This window comes from Acanthochromis polyacanthus, chromosome 17 (assembly GCF_021347895.1).
Source record: "Acanthochromis polyacanthus isolate Apoly-LR-REF ecotype Palm Island chromosome 17, KAUST_Apoly_ChrSc, whole genome shotgun sequence".
Lineage (NCBI taxonomy): Eukaryota > Metazoa > Chordata > Actinopteri > Pomacentridae > Acanthochromis > Acanthochromis polyacanthus.
The window spans coordinates 3,043,850-3,063,886 of record NC_067129.1 but is presented as its reverse complement, the minus strand read 5'-3'; the positions used below and the strand labels follow the sequence as shown (position 1 = coordinate 3,063,886).

The following is a 20,037-nucleotide window of genomic DNA, read 5'->3' as shown; positions in this document are numbered from 1 at the left end:
GGAGCATTTCAAATGTTGCATGAACACTTGGAGCAGTGTGTCAGCGCATAAGGAGACTACTTTAACAGAGATAGTTTCCAAATTTGAATCTTGAGAATGTTTTTTGCTTTTTTTATATAGGTGCAGTTTTCCTTAACTCTCGTCATGCATCATTACGATTGTTGAGGCAGCTGAGGGTGTCGTTTAGCTTTTTTGTTTTACAAAAAATGTAAAAAAAAAATAATGGAATGACATGTATAACAATTTTTCAAGTGCACACTGACATTACCAACACTCTAAAAGATGGTGACTCTACGTGCTATAGTTTGTTTCAGTTTGTTTCTGGACTTGTCTCCTATCTGTTCTGTATAAAACACTGCCTGCAGTTCATCCCAAAGATCCCGAAATTTCTTTAGAAATCTGTTGGTCACGGCTGAGCTACTAATGTCTTCCTGATTCTGTGAAGTACCACACAATTTTTTTGTTTTTATACAATTTGTTTTGCACCAATACTTTCATTTTTTATATATATTTTTTAAAATTATAATTGTAAATAAAGTGATTTAGATGAACTTTTCACAATTTTATGCCTAGATTTTGTTATTTTAATGATATAATGGTAGGTCAGAGATAAATTTTATGATTTTTTTTCTGACTCTACAGTTTCTGACTCTGAAAAATAGTGTCATTTTGTTGATTTGAACTAATAATAATACAAATAAACAAGCTTTTCACACCCACTGGCAGGCTGTGGGGTTTTCAGGGTTATCCAAACCCTGGTCAGAGAGCATGACCAGACACTCCTTTGACCAGCGACTGTAAACAACCGCCTTATAATTGTAACTTTATTCAAATAACAGCAGGCCACAGATGAGAAAGGAAAAACAGGAATGAGCTGTTGGCACGCAGGATGCCGTCATGTAAAAATTAGAGCTGAAATCAGACACATGAATGTCCTCAGCTGTTGTTGAAGGAATCGTTTCAGACGCTCTGAATGAGAAAATGTCCACCGACTTCTCCCAGTCCTTCAGGAAAAGCGGGACAGTATTCCTCCAGCAGCATCGGCAACTTTATTAACTCCACACTGTAAAAAATGTTTGTACATTTTACAATGAAAAAACATCAAACCATGACAGTAGAAATCTGTGAACTCTAACACAGCTTGATGCAGTTTATATAACAATAAATCAGTGTAAATAGGTTAATCAGGAAAAAGGGTGTCATTAAAAATACATTCCCTGACTCCTGTGCAGTTTTTAATGGAAAAATGTCCTAATATGTATAAAAATACTGTAATTTTTTCATTTAATTCTCAAAAGAATACACTTTTTCCAATTTAATGTACATTTAATGTACATATTGTTGTGCTGATAATGGAAAAATGCTGCAATATTTATAACACGGTAATTTATACATTTATTATTTGTAAAAAAAAAAATACAGTTTGTTACCAGTCAAATTGATGTACTTTTGAGTTAATAACAGACCTATGCTTTAATATTTATGACAAATTCAACTGCAATTTTTGCTAAAACAACAACAATATTAATGGTTAAATACACAAACTGTTGTCTTGATGATGGAAAAATGCTGTAATATTTATAAGTTTCACATATTTTATTTTATACAGTATTTTCATGTAAATTTTCACATTTTTAAAAGGTTAAAACTTTTTACAGTGAAATATGGACTGAAACATGTTTTTAACCCTAAAATCAACAATATCGATACTTTTTTTTACTGTAATTGTAGAGTAGCATTCTGGAAACCACAGCTGTTACCGTACAAACAACTTTTTTTTTTTACACTGAATTTGTCTCCACAGTCTAGTCTATGATTCCACTTTTGAGCTGCCCAGTATCATTCTAACATAGTGCAGACTTGTTTCATATTTGACATCCATTCTATTGTAGAGATGTCACAGCAACAGTCACTATTTGTTTTTTTTTAGACTGAGAAGATAAACATTAACCTTCCTGTTGTCTTCATTTATGGATGCCAAAAATATTGTTTCCTTGTCTGAAAAAAAATCCCAAAATTCAGCTAAAAAATCCCCCAAATTTCTGAAAATGTGCAAAACCTTCAGGAAGAAAATTCCAATAATTCATTGAAAGTTTGCTTTAAAAGTTTTGTTTTAAAAAATCCCCCAAATTTGGCAAGAAAATTCTTGTAATATTTTTTAAAAATTAGTAAAAATCTTCCCAAGTCCTAAAGATATCTAAAGTGATTACATATATATCAGTAGAACTTCTAATATTTTCTTTTCAAACATTCACAAAAAAAATCAAACCAAAATCCAGTGAATTTGGTAGATTTTTTTGTGTGAATGTTCTTAGAAAGCATTTTTAAAATTTCCTTTTTCCACCAAAAAATGTTCAAAGATTTCCCAGAAATGTTGAAAATGTGGACATCAGAAGTTTCACTGTGAAAATGTTTTTCCCCTCGTTGTCAAACTATGAAACGGATCAATTTTGACCCGCAGGATGACACGAGGGTTAAAAGGTTATGTGCTACATTTATGTTTTTTCAGTTCATAATCGTAAAATAAAGTAGAATCTTTGATAACATCAGCATTAAAGCAAACAAAAGAATGATCTAAATTTTATTTTTTTAACCTCTCTCCCTTTTATAGTGTTGATGGCGCTCATATCTGCTGCAGTGGATGAAGTAACAGGTGGACAGAAACCTCAAAAAATACAGAAAAGTCCCCCTAAAAAGTGAATATTTCAGGTTTGGAGACACAATCTTGTCATCTTGTGGTATGGTCTTTTGCAGCCCTGTAGGTCCTGGACCTTTTCTGAATTTTAGATTAAAAATGCTTTTTGTAAGTATTTTCCCTCACTTTGTCCAAAAACACATCTTTGTCCTTAAATGTCTCTCCTCCCTCCGTCCGTCCTTCGGTTTCCTGTCGATAGTTTTTACTCTCTTCCTGATAATAATCCTCCGGTGGGGCAGAGATGATCCAGTCCATTAAAGGGCGATGGAGCAGCTTAGGCCATCATATGATTTAACATTTGGCCTGACCTGTAAACAGAAACACAGATAAACCAGACAGGTCAAGAGAGGTCGCTGTCTCTGCCAGTCAGTCTGTCCTTCTCAGTCCATGAATCTCTGATGTTATTGATAAATTCTGAGCTCTTGTGGTTTGAATTCCAGAGTCGTGTTTTGGCCCACAGGGGGGTGTTATAGCTCCATTTTACCCTCCATTATTGATTATGTGGTCGAAAACTGTTTTATGTTTTTTCCCTGAGTATAAAACATCCCATAAATCTCCTGTGATTCTCGTCTAGAGGACTCTGTGGTGTTAGATTTTAAAGTTGATCTTTGGATCTTTGTGATCATTGAAGCATATTATGGGTATAATTTAGGATATATTTGCGCAGTAGATCATCAATCCAAACCAGAACTTTTTTTTTTTTGGTAAATTCTTGTCCTTAAAGGTTAAACCTCCAGCAGGGCTGATACTTCTACAGTCTCTGTTCCTTCTGGTCTCTGCACAGTGTTCAGGCCTGTCAGTGTTTGTTAAACTAAACCGGAGTGGACAGACAGACAGACAGACGACAGACAGACAGACAGACAGACAGACAGAACAGACAGACAGACAGACAGACAGACAGGACAGACAGACAGATAGATAGATAGATAGATAGATAGATAGATAGATAGATAGATAGATAGACAGACTGTAGTTTGCTTCTAGATGTGTCCTAGTGAATTTTCTAGAGGAGGCTCTCCCATGATGTCCAGGAATATTTTTATCTAAACCATTTCTAATAAGTAGTTTGATCTTCTGGAGGCGGCTGCTTAGAAATCTTCTCCACCTACACTGATCAGGTGTCCCCACTTTATGCATTTTTATCCTTTGTCCCAAATATTGGAGAAAATGTCCCACATTTTGACTGAGTCAAGTTCTCAGAAGTTTTTACCATGCGGAAGGAAGGAAGGAAGGAAGGAAGGAAGCAAGGAAGGAAGGAAGCAAGCAAGCAAGGAAAGAAGCAAGGAAGGAAGGAAGGAAGCAAGCAAGCAAGGAAGGAAGGAAGGAAGGGAGGGAGGGAGGGAGGGAGGGAGGGAGGGAGGAGGAAGGGAGGGAAGGAAGGAAGGAAGGAAGGAAGGAAGGAAGGAAAGGAAGGAAGAAAGAAAGAAAGAAAGAAAGAAAGAAAGAAAGAAAAGAAAGAAAGAAAGAAAGAAAGAAAGAAAGAAAGCTGTGATTATAGAGATGCTTGTTGTCAGATAGAGAACATCCACCTGGTTTAAGAGCACAGACAATAGAAGCTACCACAGAGGAAAGGAAACGCTCATGTTCTGGACTTACTGAGATTTTATACTAATCTTTTGTTGGTGATTCTATATCTGACTCTGATCCATCACCTCAGATCGGTGTCTCTGAGGAAGGGGTTAAAATGACTTCCAAGCAAACCAACATAATCCGCTTTACTGCCTTAACAGCCCCTAATCGAGTCAAAAGTACTCCCCCTTTCCTCTCAGAGACGTCTTGGCTGCAGGATTCTTATGTTATTTCTGAAATTGGAGAAGATCAGATTTTCTGTCTGTGGCTCAAGTGAAAGTTTTTATCAACACTGGCAGCTTCTCCTCTCTCGTTTCAAAAACATTGAAATCCATCCCAGTGGGACGGAAGTTAAATGTGACTGAATGGAAGCAGCCGTGATGTTTTTCCTCGCGCATACCTGAACACAAAATATATCATGTTTAACCCCTCCTGTTGTGCTCATTTACAGGCACCAAAAAATACAATTTCCTCGTCTGAAAAAAAATCCAAAAATTCAGCAAAAAATCCCCAAATTTCTGAAAATTTGCAAAACCTTTAGGAAGAAAATTCTAATAATTCCTTAAAAGTTTCCCTTTTTAAAAAATCTGGCAGGGAAATTCTTGTAAATATTTTTAAAAATGACCAAAAATATTTTTAAAAAATCCTAAAAATATCTAAAGTGATTCCACTTAAATCAGTAAAACTTCTAATATTTTCTTTAAAGAACATTCACTAAAAAATCAACCAAATCCAGCAAATTTCGCTGATTTTTATGTGAATGTTCTTAAAGAAATTTTTTAACATTTCTTTTTTCCACCAAAAAATGTTCAAATATTCCCAAAAATGTTGAAAATGTGGACATCAGAAGTTTCACTGTGAAAATATATAGTTTTTCACATTTTCAAACATTAAAACGTGCCGATTTTGACCCGCAGGACGGTTAAAGCATAGATATATAACTATGGGTTAAAGCTGGACTTGCAGCTACTCGGACGTTTTACTGCAACGAACAGGACGAGAGCCGGAAGTGAGTGCGTCGTTGTTTATCCTCCCCTGCTCCTCCACCATGAAGGAGGCCACCATGGCTCTCTCCGTCAGTATGGGGGCTCTGCTGCTGCAGGCGGACCTCCTGGAGGACCCTGCTTACCGGGACGACGGCCTGTGTGTGGTCGGTATCTTCGGTAAGAGCAACATGCAGCCCGGGCCGCTGAAAGGACTCTCTGGTCAACACTCTGGCCGACAAAAACATCTTCTCTCTGCTCGGCGGGCCGGAGGACGGCGGCTCGGCGGACAGCAACATCCAGGCTTTCTACAACCAGGAGAACCGGGTCCTCTACCTGTTGCTGTCCTCCGTGTGTGACAGCCGGCAGCTGCTGCGGGCCTGCCAGTCCCCTGAGCGCCCGCCACCACCCACTCGGACGCCCACGACTTCTGGAAGGGCCTGGACCGGCAGCACTGCCTCCACCTGCTCTACATGTTCCTCCGTGTGCCACGTCCTGCTGCTCGTACACCCCAACCCACACCTTTGACGTGACCTACGACCGGCTCTTCAGGGCCCTGGACGCCCTGCGGCAGAAGGTCCTGCCCTCTGATCCGGGCTGCCATCAAGGACTGCCCGGTGTCCAAAGAGTGGAAGCTGAACTGCAGACCCTGTCCTCCACGGCTGCTGTTCGTCTTCCAGAATGAACGGAACCCTGAAGGTCTGGTTGGAGTCAACATCTGTCCAGTAATGTCCATTTAGACTCTACAAGTAGTAGTGAGACATGTCACTTAAATATAGATAGATTACTTATACTTTATTAATCCAGAGGGAAATTTCAAAATATTACCTCTCAAGTAGTTGCTTTTTTAAATGTATTGGATAAGAGAGTGCTTCCTCCAATGCACAGCCACAAACAAATACTTTATTAAGACTAGATAGATACAGTTCAACTTTATTTAGTGGTTAAATATCATCCAAAATGCCAAGAGTTGTAGCTTCTATCTATTCATTAGGATGATTAATATATAGTGATTATTAAAAACTGTGATATAAGATGAATCATTCTTCCCTATTTGTCACTATGGATTGTGATGATTGAACATAAATAGAATATTGTATGTTGAAGTATAATATATTAAATTATATTTCACGCTGTATTAAAAAAGTCTTAAATGATAAAATGGGCTCATTGAACCCCACAGACATTTTATATAGAATGAACAGGGGAATTAAAATATCAGCAGATTATTTTGTTTATTTGGTGGTCTGAGAAACATGTTGCTCATGTACCTGTTGTATTTTAGCAAACTGTATATGGACGGTTTTGGTTGATTTCTTTTTTGAGACTTTGACACAAACAGGATAGATATGCGAGTAGTCCTGTTATTTTCATTTCAGTCTCTGGAAGAAAACCAACAATCATGTTTTCATTAAAATGTTTGAACGGGTTCTCATTAGTGACAGATCTGTTAAGCTGTTAAATCTATATTTGAATAAAAATGATGCCTCTTTTGTTGTTGTTCCACAGCTCCCTGGGAGCAGCTCAGAGTCTGGAGGAACCCAGACAAACCTAAAAACACTCTCCCAGGAGGCGGCTGCAGCACGCCCTGGAGACAGATTTATCGGATCTTCCGTTAAAAGCAGAGTTCTGACCAACCAGAGCAGCAACTGTTTGTTCACCGTTCCCGCCAACCAGGCGTTCGTGTACGTGATCCCGTCCACAGACGAGGACCCGGTGGGCGCTTTGCTCGGCCAGCTGAGGTCAAACTGCATCTTGGGGACCAGGACTCCACGCCGACGGTTTCAGGGCCGAGGCGTTATCAGCAGATGCGACGTTCGGCTCGGCAGCCCGGCAGCAGCGGGGAGCTGAGCGGCATGTTGATGGGCGGTCAGCTGGTGGACTGCAGCTTGAAGGAGTTCCTCTGGCAGCACGTTGAGCTGGTTCTGACCAAGAAAGGCTTCGATGACAGCGTCGGCCGCAACCCGCAGCCTTCACACTTTGAGCTGCCGACCTACACCAAGTGGGTCCAGGTGGCTTCCAGACTCCATCAGGTCCTCATCAGCAACTCAGACGACGACATGGCCGAGCTGGCCGCCAAAGTGCAGAGCCAGGTGAAGGTTCTGGAGGGTTTTCTTGACGCCGACACAAAGTTCTCCGAGAACCGATGTCAGAAAGCGCTGCTCTGCTCACAGCGCCTACCAGTCCAACCTCCCCATAACTAACCACCACGGTGCACAAAAACCAGCTGGCTCAGGGTCTGCGGGTTTACAGCCAGCACGCCCGAGGAGTGGCCTTCCAGCGCTACGCCCTGCAGCTCCACGAGGACTGCTACAAGTTCTGGAGCAACGGACACCAGCTGTGTGAGGAGCGAAGCCTGACAGACCAACACTGTGTCCACAAGTTCCACCTGCTGCCTCAGCCAGGTGAACGTTTAGCTTTAACCTTTCCTGAGAAGTCGTTCAGACAGAGCGTCACGTTTCTGTGTGAAAAAAAAACAGGCAAATTTAAAAAATGTTAACAATAATTATCTTGGTAAATGTTTCATTTATCAATCTGACATTTCACAAATAGCTGTTTGAGTACTTATATTTTATTTTGTAAAATCAGAAGTCGCTCTAAAAATGTGGTGATTTGAGGCAGAACGACTCCTAGTTTTCCTCTGCTTCATTTAATCCGTGACGATAAGACATAAACAAAACACTGGTAGATGACATTTATACACATATATAAAAAGGAAGGATGGATGAAATAAGGAAAGGATGGTTGAAGGAAGGAAGGATGAAAGAAGGAAAGGATGGATGTAAAGACAATGAAGGGAGGAAGGAGGGATAAGGTTGTGATGAGTAAACATGCGTAGATTTTACTGGTTCTTATCTCTTGGTGCTACAACTAACAGTCTTTCTTGCCAGTTACTGTTTTGAACAATCACTTTTTGGTTTGTCTATGAAATGTGAGAAAAGAGTGAAAACATGAGAAAAAGAAAACAAAGTCCCTTAATCTGACAAGCTAGAAACCAATAATATGTTTGAGATTTTTTGCTTAAAAAATAACTACAGCAATTAACTGATTATCAAAGTGTTTAGCGATTCTGCCAATCAGTTGATCGATGAATAAACTAACAGTTGCAGCTAAAAGCAGTAACCTCTGACCCTGATTTCTGCAGGAGAGAAGCCGGACATGGATCGTAACCCGCCCATCCTGAACCACAACAAGGGGGCGCTCCACCAGCTCCTGCAACTGTGGCAGGAAACAGGCTCCTCGCGAGGATCCGTTCGACGTCCAGGCAGCTAATTATGACTTTTACCAGGTCAGGATTCACACCACAGCAGAGCAGAGGCTGTCAGATCACATAGTCTCACATGTGCAGCTCTAAGCAGACGACGTGTTGTGAAGTTTGTATCGCTGTGCCAACTTAGCAAACACTTTTTTTAGGAGTAAAAATTCTTGTATGAACATCTTCATGCCTGTAAACCAAATATAAAATGACAGGAAGTGGGCAGTTAGCTTAGCATAAAGACAGAAACGGGGAGTAAGCAGCAGTGACCAGACATATGAAGGCTTCAGAGTGAGGAGCTTTCTGTGATTCTCTAACTGTGTTTTTCCTGGACAGATGCTGGAGGAGAAATGCTGCGGGAAGCTGGAGAAGATTGAGTTTCCGGTGTTCCAGCCCAGCACTCCTGACCCGGCGCCGGCCTCCAACCAGGCCCAGCGGCTCCCCGGTGAGTCCTCGGGGCCGGAGAGCCCGTGAGGCTGAAGGAGGGCAGCACCGCCCAGAGCCACACTCCTGGAGACACCAGCCTGAGCCTGGCCCTCAGCCTGGGCCAGTCCACCGACAGCCTGGGGCCCTACGGGGAGGGAGACGGCCCCGACGCACAGGTCCAGCAGAAGAGGCCGAGTCTGATCGACCGGCAGCCCTCCACCGTGGAGTACCTCCCCGGTATGATGCACTCCGGCTGCTCCAAAGGTCTCCTCCCCAAGTTCTCCAGCTGGTCTCTGGTCAAACTGGGCCCGGCAAAGTCCTACAACTGCCACACCGGCCTGGAGCAGCCGGGCTTCCTCCAAGGATCCTCCTTCCTGCTGCCGTGGGACTTGGTGATCCGCTCCCGGTCGGAGGAGGACACGGGGCTGACGGAGCCTCTGGACGGAAGCACCTCCTCCTGGCCGGCGCCCAACAAGGCCCTGGTTGGGAAGCGAGGGAGCACCGGGGACTCGGCAGGAGCCGGAGGAGGGACGACATGGCTCGCGTGTTCGTGGGCTTCGAGTATGAAGACGGCCGGGGCAGGCGCTTCATCAGCTGCGGTCCGGATAAAATAGTGAAGGTTCTGGGACCCGGAGGCGCCAAAGATCCGGCCACCAGGGTGCTGAACGCCGACATGCCGCTCTACATCCCGTCCCCCTCTCAGGGCCGAGGCCTGAAGCCCCACTTCGCCCAGCTGGCTCGCCTTTTTATCGTAGTGCCTGACACCCCACTGGAGGTGACGCTCAACCTCAGGTAGTAAAGAGTTAACCTGATGGTCGCTTCATCAGTTAAACGACGACTGTCTGTTTGGCTTTTTAAATGTCAGAGAACACTGAGGGAAGCTTGTTGTCAATTCTGTCTATTTCTAGGGTTTAATTGTCCTCGAGGGCCAAATCCTGGATTCTGACACTTGATGTTTAACAAGAATACTCTCATCAGAGGCACTAGTTGATAATTTACCCATAATTCCATCTAAATAATACAAATACAGGTCCCTGCTGTAGAATTGAGTCTTGACTTACACGACCGCTCCAACTAGGAAAATGTAAAATCTAGTTTAGTTGGACTTTTTGGATTTATAGAATCGGAATCAGAAAAGCCTTTATTGCCAAGTGAGTTCACACAAGGAATTTATTTGTACAGAGTTAGAGCACTCAGCAACAACAGACAGTAAAAGAATAAACAAAAATCTGAGTCTGAGGAATTCTGAATAAAAACTGCTACAAGTATAAAAGTACTGTGGAAAAAAAAGACAAATTTGCTTAAACCAGGTTAATAAATTAGAAAATTATTTAAATTACAGTATTGCATATGAGGTTAAATACTGTGTCTGTACTGAATATTGCGCTGAGTGGGAGGAGATTATCCTGAACTTTTTTGACCAGTCATCGCAGGTATGATGAGTTTGATGTTTTAAAACAAAAACAACAAGAATAAAACACTAAATCTGCATTTAAAAGCAGCACATCAGCATTTTGTCTTAAAATCCGTCGAACAAACAAACTCTAACGAGGATTTCAGAATTTTAGCAAAGACGAGCCTTCTTCCTCGTCAAACACGTTGTAGGAGCTGTTTTTGTGCAGCTGTTTATGGTTTTTAGTGCTGTTTCAGCTCTGAGATCACTGGTTATTTAAACACTGCTGCCAGATTTTAAACCCGTTTTTATTTATAACAATGATGGTTGGAGCTCCTTCTATCATTAGTACAGCTCAGTTTGTTTGCTGTCGTTCAAACATTTACAGTCAATGAACTGATTAAAGCTCAGCTTAATTAGGGTATATTTTTGATTAATACGGTGACATCAATGCACATTGTCTTGGTGGTTTGAATTCTGTTGATCCATCGATCGTTTTCTGCAGAGACGTGCTTTTCCTGAGGTTTTCAGATGATTGAAACTAAAGATAACATTCAGGTTTTCAGCTCATTATTCGTGTGTCTGAATTAATGAAGCATTTATTTCTATTAGAAATGCAGGAATTATTGTCTTTTTGTTGTTGTTGTTTTAAACTTTCTTTTCATTGATTTTTTCACAAAAAAAAGCTGATGGTCGAATCAGACTGTCATTCAGACTCTTCTTCTGCTTCTCTGGATTTGTTTTTGTGTTTTGAGCAGCCGGTTTACGGTTCTTTGTGTTTTTCATCCGAAAAAGAAGCTTCATTCTAAAATCCAAACATTTGCAAACATTTGCTCGAACGTTCACAATGAACGTTCCTAAGAAACATTTTTAACGTTTATTTCATTTTTCCATGAAAAATGTTCAAAGTCTTCCCAAAAATGTTGAAAATGTGGACGTCAGAAGTTTTACTGTGAAAATAGATTTTTTTTTTTTCCACATTTTCAAACTTTAACCCGCAGGACGACACGAGGGTTAAACACGTCATGATTCAGTCGGGTCGCTCAAAAGATACCGATCAACAACAGACGTCCAGTACAGAGGACGTAAATGAAGGGGGGGGTTCTCAGGAGGATCTGGGTGTGTTTCTACTAAGAATCTGTGTTTTCTTCCTCCAGGTGCAGCCCGGTCCTCCTCCCTGCCCCGTCTTCCACCCAGAGCAGACTGAAATCGTTTTGCCTCCTGATGGCCTTTGGTTCTGAGGTTTCCTTACTCGTACGCGACGGAGCGCGGCCCCTGCTACCCCCCAAAGAGAACCAGCCGCTCAGCAACTACAAGGTGCTGCGAGGCATCCTGAAGGCCGCCACCGCTAACCCCCCGCCACAGTGAGCTCAGCCCGCCTTATTTATTCCCACCTACGCGTGACAGGATTCAGTTTGTGGCGATGGTTGGATTCCATTAAAGGAGCCGCGGCTGCTCCTCAGTCCTGCTGATTCCGGCGACCTTTAGAGCAAATTAAAGCTCCGCAGAGGACGGAGCCATCCTGAAGTGCCATTAAACTTTAACTTTGTAGCTCAGAGGACAGTAAAAGCATCGGAGAGACGTTTGTTCTGACACTTTGAGGCGACGTGGACACCGTGGCTTCAGAAGAGCCGGTCAGATGGTCCAACAGCTGACAGACCAATTCCAACTGAGGTGAGATTCAAGCAGAACGTAGAGTTTTGACTACTTCTGTCGTGTCTCTAAAGCACTCCGACACATTGAATGAATCCAGGAGAGACTGAAAACGCTTCCTCATATTTGAACAAATATCATTCCTCTGTGTGGAAGTTCATTCATTCGGCTGCTTTTTCTGGTTCCTCACATTTAACTTGAGCGTTTCATGCATCCTCTGTCTTCTTTCAGACCCCAACAGGCTGCAGTTTAACACTCGTGGATGACTCCTGCTTGTAGTTTTGCAGGTTTTTCCCCCAAATAATCACCTTTGTCTGCATTTATTTGGCGGACAGAGCGAATCCAGTCACCTGCAGGGAGTCAGGGAGATAAAAAGATGTTCAGTTTTACACATTTAGTGTCTGGATTTTCACCGCCTTGATTCGAGGATTCAAACATCTGGAAACTGTCGATCTAAATCTGCTCCTTTGTCTTTATCCCATCACATCTTTTTCCACCAGAGGCTTTCTTCTGCTGCTCTTTGTACTTTTTCACCTCCTGTCAGTAAAAAGATTGTCTGAAGTCCCGTCATGAGCTTGATTCTGTAAAAACAGGAAATGCTGAAGTCTAGTTTCCACTAAAAACACATGAATTAACACAATTCTGTGTTTTTTTATTTTATTTTATTTTGACCCGATGACACCAAAATATTACTGCAGCTTTAAATTTAGTTGTGACTGTTTTGCCCCCTAAAAATGCCCCTGCTGTTGGGTGGCAGCATTAAACATCTGATAGGTTTCCTACGCAGAGCTACACACAAAGTTTAAAATTAATCTGCAGTCACATTTACGTGCAGTTTGTGGATGACAAAAAGACAACAGATTCCACAACCATTCCGGAGCGTTGGAGCGCTGGAAAGACTTTTAGCCCTTCGAGGAAACTTCCTGGATGTTTGGAAATTAAAATCCTTTAAAACACCTGAAGTCGGTTCAGATGGTGTTACATCCGGCTGGAAATGCATCTCTGGTCCCCTGATGGAGGCGCTCAAGACCAGCGATCATCTTCCTGAACCTGTGCTCCTTCAGATGTCGTGTTTCCTGCAGGTTGAACCGATGAAGTCAGCAACAGTGAGATGAACGTTACAGCTGAGTTTGGCTGTTTTGTTTTGCTTCGTGCGCCGTTTATACAGTTATCACAGCCCACCCTGCTCACTCAGATCCGTCTGCAGCACTTACAGTGCATCCAGAAAGTATTCACAGCGTTTCACTTTTTCCACATTTTGTTATGTTACAGCCTTATTCCAAATCGGATTCAATTATTTTTTTTCCCTTAAAATTCTACACATAACACCCCATAATGACAAAATGAAAAAAGTTTTTTTGAGAGTCTTGCAAATTTATTAAAAATAAAAAACAAAGAAATTACATGTACATAAGTATTCACAGCCTTTGCCATGAAGCTCTAAATTGAGCTCATGTGCATCCTGTTTCCACTGATCATCCTTGAGACGCTTCTACTGCTTAATTGGAGTCCACCTGTGGCAAATTCAGTTGATTGGACATGATTTGGAAAGGCACACACCTGTCTATATAAGGTTCCACAGTTGGCAGTGCATGTCAGAGCATAAACCCAGCATGAAGTCAAAGGAATTGTCTGTAGACCTCCGAAACAGGATTGTGACGAGGCACAAGTCTGGGGAAGGGTACAAAAAAATTTCTGCTGCTTTGAAGGTCCCAATGAGCACGGTGGCCTCCATCATCCGTAAATGGAAGACATTTGGAACCACCAGGACTCTTCCTAGAGCCGGCCGGCCATCTAAACTGAGCAATCGGGGGAGAAGGGCCTTAGTCAGAGAGGTGACTAAGAACCCCATGGTCACTTTGTCAGAGCTCCAGCGTTCCTCTGTGGAGAGAGGAGAACCTTCCAGAAGGACAACCATCTCTGCAGCAATCCACAAATCAGGCCTGTTTGGTAGAGTGGCCAGACGGAAGCCACTTCTTAGTAAAAGGCACATGGCAGCCCGCCTGGAGTTTGCCAAAAGGCACCTGAAGGACTCTCAGACCATCAGCAAAAAAATTCTCTGGTCTGATGAGACAAAGATTGAACTCTTTGGTGTGAATGCTAGGCGTTTTGTTTGGAGGAAACCAGGCACTGCTCATCACCAGGCCAATACCATCCCTACAGTGAAGCATGGTGGCGGTAGCATCATGCTGTGGGGATGTTTTTCAGCAGCAGGAACTGGGAAACTAGTCAAGATAGAGGGGAAGATGAATGCAGCAATGTACAGAGACATCCTGGATGAAAACCTGCTCCAGAGCGCTCTTGACCTCAAACTGGGGCGGCGGTTCATCTTTCAGCAGGACAACGACCCTAAGCACACAGCCAAGATAGCAAAGAAGTGGCTTCAGGACAACTCTGTGAATGTCCTTGAGTGGCCCAGCCAGAGCCCGGACTTGAATCCAATTGAGCATCTCTGGAGAGATCTGAAAATGGCTGTGCACCGGCGCTCCCCATCCAACTTGATGGAGCTTGAGAGGTGTTGCAAAGAGGAATGGGCAAAACTGCCCAAAGATAGGTGTGCCAAGCTTGTGGCATCATATTCAAAAAGACTTGAGGCTGTAATTGCTGCCACAGGTGCATCAACAAAGTATTAAGCAAAGGCTGTGAATACTTATGTACATGTGGTCTCTTAGTTTTTTATTTTTAATAAATTTTCAAGAATCTCAAAAAAACTTTTTTCATGTTGTCATTATGGGGTCGTTGTGTGTAGAATTTTAAGGGAAAAATGAATTGAATCCGTTTGGATATAAGACTGTAAACATAACAAAATGTGGAAAAGGTACGCGCTGTGAATACTTCCGGATGCACTGTAGATTTAACACACCTGGATCCTGAGTGGAACATGTTCCTGTAAATAAAAACAACTTTGTCATTCTCTTAGTTTTTTTGTGCTTTGTTTTTCTCTGATTTAGATCAGAGGTGTCGCGTTCAGGTTCCACATCAGCCCCAATTTGACCTCAAGTGAGCAGTAAAATCACAGCATAATAAGCTAGAAATAACCACAACTCAACGTTTCCTTTATTTTAGTGCAAATTGTACGTTCTGAACATGTTTACATTTTAACAAAGTATCTTTTTACAAACCATTTATGAACAAACTGAAATTTAAATTAGGTTAAATTGCAGCAACATTCATCCTCAGTTTATCATTTCCACATTAAAACTTCCAGATCACAGAGTGTCTACAAAGGAAGACAACATTTTAGTCACAGATATCTGGAGCTGAACGATCCAGTATTTTACTTTATGATCAAAACAACTTGTCTAGAAATTCTTTTAAAATTACAGTTTTTACTAATTTACAATCTGCAGTTAATGTCTTCTCTGTAATTTTTACACTTTGAGGCCGGATCGGACCCTCTGGAGGACCACTTTTGGCCCACAGGCCTCCATGTTTGGACAACCCCTGATTTAACGTTTACAATACTGAAGTGTGTGAATGTAGTCGCGGTACACTTTTTTTTTTTTTTAAAATTAGAAATTGAACAAACATATTGCTCAGATAAACACAGGGACATTGTTACAAAATGGATAAATAAAGTGTCAGCCAAAGGAAGAAAAAAAATCAACAAAAAACCCCACACACTTAGAGGGAAATCCTTTAAGTACACGAGAAGCCAAGACTGGTCCAATGAATTTCAGATAGGGATCCCCAGTTGAGGAAAAAAGCATCTGTGGAAGAATTAAGCAAACATGTGATGTATTCACTGGGAATACATTCCATAGTGAGATTGTGCCATGATCTCTGGTGGGAGCAGAGTCTTTGATCCAAAAGTATAATAATATTCCTTTCTGGCAGTAAAAGTCAACAAATTGAATAGTCGCTTGTGCCTTGAGGGAATGCGTGAGTCCGCAAGGCCCAGAAGAAGAAATCTGGGATCCAGAGGAATGTTTATATTGAAGATACAAGTCTTTGACCACGGTAGACCAGTAGTTTTGTATCTGTGAACATGACCGTAGTCCGGTACACTTGAGAAGGCATTGATGTCCGTTTTTCATTGATAGAACTTATGATTCCCTCTAAGACAGTTGTTATATTTTCACCCACTAGATGGAGTTGGACTCTAATCTTCATGCAGATTGCACGTTCAGTGTGCCATAATTTCACATGTAATTTAATAGAACCACCATTAATGGTTTATATGGAAGAAGCCGCTTGTGCTATTAAATTTATGAGTATAGATTACTTATGCTTTTCATGAAAATGTAGGACATAAAATGCACTTTTCTGTTCTTAAAAAATCACAGTGAAGCTTCTAGAACATGAATTATAAAACTCTATAAACTTTACATTTTGTGGTTGCAACATTTCTTGACTTTAAATGATCAGTTAAAGTCATGGCTCAGTATTTCCACCCTGAAACTGAGAGTCTCACAAACAGATTCGAACTTCTATGGTTTCCATACATAACAAACAATAAGGAAGCAGTTCTGTCCGCTTGCAGAGTGAGGCTTCCCGGATCATTTTTCTTCTATAGAATCGGTTTCCACTTCGTGCGGCTCAATTCCTCCAGTATTACCTTCAGGTTCACTATGTAATGTCAAGTAGTAACTTTATCCATGTGCTAACATAACTGAACAAGGGTTTTCTAATCATCAATGAGCCTTTCACACCATTAGCTAACACAATGTAGCATTAGAACACAGGAGTGATGGTTGCTGGAAATGTTTCCTCTGTACCCCTGTGGAGATATTCCATTAACATTTACAGCTACAATAGTCATTTACCACATTAACATGACTACACTGGATTTATCATTCATTTAATGTATTTTCAATGAACAAAAAAAATGCTTTTCTTTTAAAAATAAGGACATTTCTAAGAAGAAGCCAAACTTTGAACGGTAGTGTATACGTACAGATGTATCTTAAAGGTTTAATCAGTGCCCAGAGAGGGACTTTAAACAACTTTTTTGAGGCTTTACTGTATCAGAACTTTGTTTTCTTTATCCTCAACTATTAATCATCTCTTTGCCCTGACAAACTTAATTTTTGACCTTTGAAGGGCCGTAGTTTGGAAACCACCTGACTGCTTCATTGAGTCTAAAGTGCTGCTGACACACTGAAGCAGCAGAAATCAGTTACAGAGAACATTTTACTTTCATTGTTGGTACTGAAAGTAGATTTTATTCCTGTGTTTTAGTTATAGAAACAAAATGGGAAGCTGTTGTATCCAATCATCTCTTGTACATATGACAACAGGTGAGGAGGAACATTTTCTTTCTGCTTATGTCCATAAATTTAGTCCAGAACAAATACAAGGAACACGGAAGTGAACACAACACACACACACACACACACACACACACACACACACACACACACACACACACACACACACACACACACACACACACACACACACACACACACACACACACACACACACACACACACACACACACACTTTGCCCTCAGGAATGTGGATCATACCCATGAGGTTAATAACAAAGCTAAGAACACTGATTCAAGGTCATAAAGCTCTTTGAGTTGAAGGAACATTAAACAGCTGCTGTAAGAGTTAAAAACACCATGGACATTTAACTCATTCAAGTCTCACAATTCCACTGATTTTTATGCCTGTCAACTGTTGAACTTCTTTCAAACTCCTTCCTTTGCTTTCAATGAGTCGGCTCTTCTGCTGCTTTCAGACCAAAGAACTACAGACTCTTCACAACCTGCTCAAACTCTTGGTACAGGACCTCACCACACGGGTCATTGAAGGTTTCCTTCTCATTTCTACTCTGAAGCTCACCTTCTCCTGCTCAAACTGCTGACAAATGTTTGTGCTGCTCTAAAGTCTGGTCTCCAGAACTTCCTAAAAACTCTCAAAGTCTCTTCTGCTGCAGGTTGCAGGTTGTAGAACTGTTCCAGAAACCTCACTAAACACATGGAGGGGCCTCAAGATAGTCGTCCAAATGAAACCGTACAAAAACCAAACGAGCACAACCCAAACGCTAAAGTCTCCTGCAGCCTACCAGAGAAGCTCTTTAAACAGAATCAGGACAGGAACTCTTACCTTCTGGACAACCAACGTTGGTTCACAAACAACCAAAAACCTCTAAAGACTCACTACAGCCAAGATAAAGACACAACTCAGCTGCACCAAACCCACTAATCACTGCACACATTAGCACCATGTGCTAACTGTGGCTAAAGAACACATTTACCAAGACAACTATCCATTACAAAGCCCTAAACACACCAAGAAACACATTAAAGAGGATTTTGCTGCTGGAAGCTGCAAGCCAACGCCTAAAGAACAAACTAAAGCAACAGAACCAAACCCGGTTCAGTGAAGAGAAGCAGAGGAAATGTTTGACTGCAGACATAAAGCAGGAAGACACTGAGCTGCTCAGGTGTTCCTGATAACACCAAGCAGCCACCTGGACAGCCAATAGGAACACAGGTTACTGGAAGTCCAGAGGGCTGGCTTAGTGAAGGAAATTTTAGGGGGTTAGGAGGCTATTTATTTGAAAGATTAAGTTTATAACAACACAACATGTGAGCAGAAAAATCACAGTCTGTCTTTAGTTCAGCTGAAAATATTAGTTTTTGTCTTTTTTATTGACCAAACTTTTCAGACAGTAGATGAAGAATAACTAAAGCTCTCATGTACAAAGCCAATTTATTTTGGATCCTTGTGCAGGTTTTAGTCTTCATGCTTCATAGCAACATTTAATAATCCTAAAGCTTCCCTGTTGGCTCATTGGTGGAGTTTGTTCCTGAGCATATGAACCTTAACCCTTTATAGGGCACTCATTGAAATACTTAGAAATTTAAAATTTCAATCCTGGAGTGTTATTGGTGGATATAAGAGGACATTTTTCTTTTTTGACTTTTAAAAAAGTTTCAGATTTAGGCTGCAAATCAAAGTCAAAGAAGTTACCATATATGGTTCCTTGCCCGATAAAGGGTTAAATCCAGTCAGAGGACCATCTTCAGTCGTGGCCAGTCAGAGAACTTCAACACCTTCCATCAGCTGGACCAGATGTGGCATCAGCTCCCTCTGAACATCTGGGTGAGGAGAAAGGACAGAAATCAAACACAGATCACAGAAATACAATTTATTCACTTTCATCATTTTATAAAAGCAGCATGAACTTTATTAAAACTGGACAACATCAATAATGAAAGTAAATGTTTTTATCTCATCCTATTCCCTTTCAGTTGTGGGCTTTGTGTATTTACTATCTTTAATGATAAAAAATAAAATGGGTCACTGCTATGGTTTGGGCATAGAAAGTACTGGAACTGATGCTTGCTTGTTCACTCTGTTCCAACAGCTCACCTGTTCCTTCATACTGACAGCAGTAATCTCCTCATCACTACTGGCTCTGCCTCTGAAACTAAATCACATTTTAAAATGGTCAAAATTCTCAGCACAAATCTCTACTTTTTTACAAGGCCGTCAGGTCAGTTTCATGAATGCAGTGCGGAATTATCTTCTCATACAGAGCAGGTCTACACCAGACTCTTTTATTTTATTCATTCTAATAATATACATTCAATGAACAATCCTACCTCCCACTCTGGACTTGTGGCTCTGGCTGCTGCTTGTTTCTGGATCTTCTTTTGACTCTGAGGGGCTACAGGACAAAGTTTCCCAGTTATGTGGTCGCATCATACTATTATTTACATTATATAACGTTATGTTTTATGCCACAATGACACTCAATTGATTTGATAATTAACTTGAACGGTGGTTTGAAAAGTTCAACAAAGTCCATATCTGTTTCCTCATCCTCATTTGTCGTTTCAAACCACGAGCTTTAGTGAAAAATTTTCCAATTTCTGCACATTTGGCTGCGTCTGTTTCCAGAGCTTTCCTCTTTTTTAATTCTTGCCTGGTCCGCACCACCCTTGCTCTTCCTGTTTTCCATCTTTCAAACCCCTCTGACCGTGTGCACGGACGTGTTACGTCATGCCGCGTCTGCAAAAAAAAAAAAAAAAAAAAGCTGCCAGTGGAGGCAGCCAGGAACAGCTGTAAGCAGCAGAATGATCAACCCAGAGCATGACTCAAC

General features: G+C 41.4%; 1 protein-coding gene across 1 annotated transcript; it reads left to right on the top strand.

The window, feature by feature from the left end:
• Positions 1 to 5,047: 5,047 nt before the first annotated feature.
• Positions 5,048 to 12,536, top strand: smg8 (SMG8 nonsense mediated mRNA decay factor). The gene is given in 22 exon segments (XM_051937611.1): positions 5,048 to 5,456; positions 5,458 to 5,640; positions 5,643 to 5,726; positions 5,728 to 5,757; positions 5,759 to 5,830; positions 5,832 to 5,927; positions 5,929 to 5,946; positions 6,757 to 6,785; positions 6,787 to 6,840; positions 6,842 to 6,863; positions 6,865 to 7,003; positions 7,006 to 7,408; positions 7,410 to 7,448; positions 7,450 to 7,652; positions 8,393 to 8,438; positions 8,440 to 8,536; positions 8,840 to 8,960; positions 8,963 to 9,438; positions 9,441 to 9,721; positions 11,458 to 11,555; positions 11,558 to 11,599; positions 11,602 to 12,536. Coding segments are annotated over 22 exon segments (2,766 nt in total). The 5' UTR covers positions 5,048 to 5,312; the 3' UTR covers positions 11,691 to 12,536.
• Positions 12,537 to 20,037: the final 7,501 nt, after the last annotated feature.